Below are 7,307 nucleotides of genomic sequence, written 5' to 3' on the forward strand. Positions count from 1 at the left end.
TCAGCTCAGTGCCCCATTTTATAATTGGGTTGATTAGCCTTTTACGGTCTAGTTTCTTGAGTTCTTTATATATTTTGGAGATCAGAGCTTTGTTGCGGGGTTGGTGAAGATCTTCTCCCAGGACTACTGAGTACTCAAGAACAATGGCAATGGGTTTTTGATCCTGCTGCACGTACTGGCTTTGTGGGAGCCTAGGCAGTTTGATGCTCACCTTACTAGACCTGGATATAGGTGGGTGGTCCTTGGACTTCTCACAGGGCAGGGAACCCTGATTGCTCTTTGGGCTGACAAGGGAGAGGGACTTGATTGGGAGAGGGGGAGGGAAATGGGAGGCGGTGGGGGGAGGAAGAGACAGAAATCTTTAATAAATAAATAAATTAAAAAGAAAAAATCAATCTGAAGTGACCTAATAACCTTGTAGAATTTCTAACATCATATATACATATATGTGGTTCATATGGAATTGGAAGACTGAGATTTGGAAGAAAATGGGGATGATCAAATTATATAAATAACTATTTAGTAAGCACATATTTTTATAGTGGACTGTATAAAGTGTGAGCTATCAATAATATTTTCAGAATTATTTTAAATAGTATGCAAGAATTACTTTTTATATTTGTACAAGTATAAATTTTAAGGTGATAAAATTTTCATAAACAAAAGTTCAGATATGTGAGCAGATATGTATAAGGTGATAGTTATACTAATTCATTGTTACTATTTCACAGTGTGTACAAATATTGAAGATTTGCCTGTATACTTCAAATATTGGTATTAACTGTTTTTATTTGTTGATTATACCTATGTACAGCTGACAAAAAGGACACAGATTCTCCTCTACACAAAAAAAAAGAGAGGAAAGTGTCTATTTTTAATGCATTGTAAGTACATAAGAAAATAGGTTCAGGGCAATTTGAAATCTTGAACCATTGTATTCAGATGATTTGCCTCTCTCTGTACAGATCACATTTCTAGACTGAACAAATGCAAACACAACTAACTAGTCAGCCATTCAGTGAAGTTTCCCATTTTAATATGAGCAATGATCCAATGACGTCTTGTCAGTTCATTTTGTTCCAAGTCTATTTTACTTAAAATGTAATGCTGTCAATTTTTATTGGGGTTTTTTCATTATGATAGGCAGGTATGAATTATTGGGTTCTTGAAGAACATGACCTCTTTAAGTTCCTTTGTTTGTGACTGTATTTACAATAGTATTTGCCCTTCCCAGCCTTGTGTTTCATAAATATGCTCATCAGATAGGAATTGGTGACAGTAGGGATCATGGTTTTTCATAACTAACATGCTCTATTTCCTAACTTAGTGGCTTCCATCTGGGCATAGCTTTTAAGATATTATGGGAAGGAAAAGCGAAAATATATTTGACTAAATTTCAGTGTTGTTAAGTTGATAACAATATTGTGTGTTTCTTCATATATGTGAAACTGTTGTATTAGCTTTGATTGAAACAAACAACTTCTCAGTCATTAGCTATAATGCATATGAATGTATGAGTGCATATGGTGGTGCCTCACCATGCTTTTATTGTTCCATTTGCCAATACTTTAAGAGTGAAGTAAAGAATATAGACTATGGGATAGGTTCAGCTACCTACCAAGTTTGTAACCTTGCCTTGTCTGATAACCTCTTCAAGCCTCAATTTTCCCCCATACAGAAGAAAGGTAACATTTTCTCCCCTGGTTCTAAAGACAGAGTAAATTTTAACATCTATATTTATTGTTGTTTACAAGCAATGATTTGTCTCATTCAGTAAGTATGTTTGTATATATGTGTGATTAGAATTAGACATACCATTTAAATTTATTCAGATATTTATATATTTATATATATTGTATATATATTAGACTCATCATTTATATATATATTAGAAATATCACATAAATACCATAAGAGTATCTCTTTAATTTAGGAGTGTATTAGAATATATAGCTAATAGAGTGCATATAATTTTATGAATGCTATACACAAAACTTAGTAATAAATATTCCTCGGTTCAACAAAGAACAAAAGAATAATGTGCACAAAGACAAGAGGAAAACATATTTCCTCCATTCTAGTTGTGAAAAAGAACGTTCAAGTATTGAAATAGAAATAAATATCAACACCATTTTACAAACAGTACAGGAATTTCTAGATATAGTAGAAAAAATGAAGACCTGAAGGTGTGTAGATGATCTCATTAAGCTTAGACTGGGAAATGAGCAGAAAGGGCAAATTAAAGTGCTACAGCCTTCATTCACACAGACATGGTGCTCTAAAGAATGCAGCTATAGTACTCACAGGTGCAGGTGTCCAAAACTTAGGATATAAAATGAATAAAACTAGCCGGGCGGTGGTGGCGCACGCCTTTAATCCCAGCACTCGGGAGGCAGAGGCAGGCGGATCTCTGTGAGTTTGAGGCCAGCCTGGTCTACAAGAGCTAGTTCCAGGACAGGCTCCAAAGCTACAGAGAAACCCTGTCTCGAAAAACTAAAAAAAAAAAAAAAAAAAACTTAGGACAGCTGGGTTGTGCATTGGAGGAAAAATCAATAAAAATGGTGACGGTCTATGCCTGTGGCCATGAAGCAAAGCTCAAAATCCGAGAAAGGACTAAACAAAGCGTTCAGTTTAGAACATGCTGAATTTTGAGTTTCGGTGAGAGATATCTAGTAAAAAAGTAGATGAGTGAGCTTAGAGGTAACAGCTCAAGGCAGAGATCAAGGCTCCTAGAAGACACTGCTTGCCTACCAAGATGAAGGCAAAGATTAAATTCGATAATGTATGTAAAATACCCACTGCTTTACAGCACCATGAACTAAATAAGCCAGCAAGTGTATTTAGGTGCCTCATTCAGTCAAAGCAATTTCTACTCAATCCTGAGTGTAATTATCAAACCAATCTGTATAGCTAGACAGAGCCTGAAGTTAAAGCTTCAGCTTAACCTGAGAGGCTCTCTCTGGATTTTTCAGAAAGCGTGATAAGATGATTGACAATCTTACTTTTTTTTCTTTAATCACTGAACCACGCTGAGTGGTTTCAAGGCCATATTTTCTCAGCTATAACCACACAGTTGTCGTCTGACTTTATGAGCTAAAAGCCTAGTAGTTAGAAAGGACCCTATCTGGTTCATGAAAGCTCTGTCCTAATGAGATGCTTCTAAGGAAACAGATTTTGGAAATCCATATCTATAAATATTAGATAATATAGCTGATAATTCTTTAATGCATTCTACAGATAAATGACCCAAGTCTGACAACTCTGAGAAAGATGGAAAAAAATGGAGACAAAGAAGAATCTAATTTTCTTTCATTTTACTCTTCTTAAATCTTCTCTTAGTTATAGTAAGTAACTAGCATCTCACCAACATATACCAAAGCACAAAATGTTTCTTTAGGCCACGTTTCAATAACTTGACATATTAAACACTTTAAATTTTAAAGCAATCATAAATACTGTCTTTGAGGCTAATTTTTAACTATGACTATCTAAAAATGCAAAGAAATGCTGTCTGTGAATTTTGTTTTAATTCATTTTTTTCTGTTCGGAATGTAAACTGGATCAACTGGATACCATAACCTCACCCTTCCATGGGATTAGAGACTTCAATTTAGTCATAACCATGGTCTAGCTGTAGACCTCTGAGCCCCAGCCTGCTGAAGAGTTGTAACTTGGTAATGAATAAGGATTGATACCAGGCCTGTGAAAAAGCATTGTCCTTCCAGCTAAGGATGATTGAATTGGTCTTTAGTATCAAGTGGAATGATCTGAACTATGTTTCCTTTTTCATCAAACTCCTTTTGAAAACAGTCCACATATAATCGTTTTAGAATTGAAAAAAATGTCTGTTCTATGATTGAGGAAAATCATCTAATATTCACTACTGATTTAAAAATGTCTTAAGCCTACTTTCAGGCCATCCATAAAAGTTACAATTATATAACAAACAATATCAGGCAAGTTACCTAATACAGCAATGTTTTATGAAGTATCAAAATTCTAAGTGAGAAATTCTTAAAACACTTAATTTTCCTGGTGTTTATGCAATGGCATAGAAACGTGCTTATCCATGAATCCATGATCCCTTTTTTCTCTCAAGAAAAGTAAAGAAAACAAAAATAATTGTCCTAATAATGGCGGGAAAGAGGTGCACCTGTGGAAGGCGGAGCATGGTGGGTGAGGTGTGTTTCCCCAGTGCTCGGAGACGGTGCTGGCAGAGGGGTCAGTTTCTCTACTATAGCAAAGAACAGGGTTCCTACTGTGATGAGCCTAACCTGTTGTTCGTAGAATTGGTTTGTGGAAGATACGTGGATTCCTTTGGAGATGCAGGGTATGAAAATGTATCAAAAGAAAAATAAAAGATTTCCTGTGCAATTGAAGAGGTGATTACAACAGTAAGAGTTACTGACTTTACGATATGGGAGAGACTTGGAAACTCATGAAATGATAATATATATATTTATCTGGAACTTTTAAAATAATACTCAGATTTCCAAACCCAAAGGAAAGCCCCACATGGCTGCCCTAGTCACCCAAGATGAATAATCTTGCAGTATTTTATTCACAAAGCACCCAGTCAGTTCCAACTCACCTACCTAGACTACCAACAAGTTAATGACTCAGAAACAAATGAGACTTCTTTCGTCTCCTTTTATATTTTGATTCAAATAAGAACATCCTCATTTTCACTTCTGATATTTTACGTAAGAATATCATACCTCTCCCATCCCACAACCAGGATCGTCTTCTTAAGAACCAGGATCTGTGAAATGTCCACAAGTCCATCTTGCCCAGCATTTAGGCTGTGGTGACAATAGCCATTAAAGTCCCACACCTTGAAGAGAAACATGAAAACCAACAGTGAGATGGGAACATGAGCATACCTTCAGTGTGTGAAACACCAGTGCAACAGGAAAAGTCTGTGAAAAATGAGTGTTTACATTCTATGTCAGTTTATCTCAAATGTCAATTGTGTGAAGTTTGAAATCACTTAGGAGGCAAATCTCTGAGTGTTTACTCTGAGGGTGTTTTCAGAGAACGCTAACTCACATGAGAAGACGTGCTCTAAATGTTCATCTCATGGGCTGAGAGCCGAGGCTGAACAAAAAGGAAAAAAAAATGGGTGATACATTGTCACTTATCCATCTGTTTTCTGCCTGCACTTTTGGTGGGACCAGTCTCTTCAGGCTTCCCCAACACTGTGCTTCAAACCATGACCCAAAATAGACCCTTTGAAAAGTCGGTTCTGCCTGGTATTTTATCATAGCAACTTGAAAAGTAACTAGTACAGAAAATCGGTACCGAGAAATAGATCTCTCACTGTGATGAACCTGACCACATGGGAATAGTCCTTTGGGACTGGATTTTGGAAGAGGTGTGGATAAGTTTGGGGCTGCGGGGTGTAGATGCTCTAGAATGCCCTAAGAACTGATGAGTTTGCTGTGAGGTTTGCAGGATAAAAATGTGGAGAGAAGAACCGGACAGTGGTGGCGCTCGCCTTTACTCCCAGCATTTGGGAGACAAAGGCGGGTGGATCTCTGGAGTTCAAGGCCAGCCTGATCTTACAGGACAGGCTCCAAAGCTACAGGGAATACAGAGAAACCGTCTCAAAAAACCAAAAAAGAAAAAAAAAAAGAATGCTGAGAGAGAAATGTGCATAGTAGAAGACAGGCTCATGAGCTGTTAGAGAACGGGACCTCTAGTGAGAACTGGACTAGAAGATACTCATGTTAGAATTTGGCAAAGAATCTGAAACCTTCTCATTGTGTTCTGAGAACACGAGAGGGGCTGGGTGTTCAAAGCAATGACTAGCCTCCTGTGTCACTGTGTGTGTATGCATGGGTATGTTCTTCTGATTTTTCTTTGTTTTTTGCTGTTTTCTCTGTGCTTTGTTTCATTGTGGTTTGTTTAGTTTTTTGCTAGCTTGTTTATTTTCTAAAGGTAGAGAGAAAAGAGGTGTGGAGCTGAAAGGGTGGAAAGGTGAGGAGGACCTGGAAGAAGATGAGGCAGGAAAAACCTTGGTCAGAATATATTGTGTGGAAAAATTTTGTTTTCAAAAAAAAAATAATAGAATAATTTGTTTGGCAGAAGATAACATTCAGACACAGATGCTGCTCGTTGTTCTTGTTCCCCCGTGAGAAAGCAGAAAGTAGATCAAAGCAATGTGAGGAAAAAAGGTCAGAGAAGAGATGACTTTGAGTGAATTCAAATTTGCAGAAATGGCACTTGACATAAAAACAATATAAATGTTGAAGAGATTAATGCCATTAAAGAGATAAATATTTTTTTTACCTAGGAACAATAGAAAAAAAATACCAAAAGGACAAGACATCAACCATCAAAGTCTACAACTTGTACAAGTGAAAATTCACCTATAATAAGAGAGCCTGGACTGAAAATACTACCAAATCATTTCTTACCAGAAAACATCTACTTGGGGATGGGTATTTACAGATTTGCTCATCCAGACAAACGGGAGACACTACAGTTGTGATAGAAGGGTCAAACTATATTTCAAGATGGAAGCAGACCTTGGCAGCAGCATCCTAACTAGGACTGGTTACAATAAAACCATGGCTTTAGAGACTTGAGAATGAGGGTCTCCCAGCATCTGTGGGAGAGAAACTGAAAGTTTAGATGCTCACCAGTGAGTAGAGATGCAGTTAGTCATGTCCAAGAAATGAAGCAAGAGAAACAAAGAAGCAGGCTTACGGAGTTTCTAAAGAGATGAACAGGGAACAGACATGGGAAGTACAGTGTTTCCCAGCAAGAGGAAGACACCACCCTGCCCACATGCCTTTCTCCAGACTTTTCCTACTGCCTGTTTTTCTGCATCATCCGAAATACTTTTAAATAAATGTGTGAATATACTGAAGTGTTTTCTTGATTTGTGTGAGATACTCTTGCAAATAAGTGTGACACAAAGAGGGGTTTTTGGATTTAAAGCACATGGATTAAAGACATAGATTCCAATCTGTCCTTACAACTTTCTTTCCAGCTCTGAAGCAGTCAACTAACTAGAACTGAGTCCTCAGTCTGTGAGCTCTAACCCAATTGCTGTGTAGATAGTTAAGGAACTTAATGTGTTAAGGACACCCAGCTGGTACCTACTGGAAAATTCACCACATGACTGCTTCTGTGGGGGTGGGGGGAATGTCTTTTTATTTAATTTTTGAAGGTGGATCGAATTAATACAGGCCAATTGGTATAAGATAACGCCACTTTAATATAAAAAACACACTCACGCAACCGAAGTTCCCGCGATGCCCAGAAACAGGAAACAGGAAGAAGAAGGGGTTACCAGCGTC

At 37.4% G+C, this 7,307-nt stretch overlaps 1 protein-coding gene across 1 annotated transcript in view; it reads right to left on the reverse strand.

The window, feature by feature from the left end:
- Positions 1-7,307, reverse strand: part of Wdr49 (WD repeat domain 49) — a 100,710-nt gene that overhangs the window by 38,522 nt on the left and 54,881 nt on the right. The window contains exon 9 of the mRNA XM_005344204.3: positions 4,719-4,834. Within this exon, the coding sequence (XP_005344261.1) occupies positions 4,719-4,834 (116 nt within the window). The remainder of the gene's footprint in view (positions 1-4,718; positions 4,835-7,307) is intronic.

Source organism: Microtus ochrogaster, chromosome 1 (assembly GCF_000317375.1).
Source record: "Microtus ochrogaster isolate Prairie Vole_2 chromosome 1, MicOch1.0, whole genome shotgun sequence".
Lineage (NCBI taxonomy): Eukaryota > Metazoa > Chordata > Mammalia > Rodentia > Cricetidae > Microtus > Microtus ochrogaster.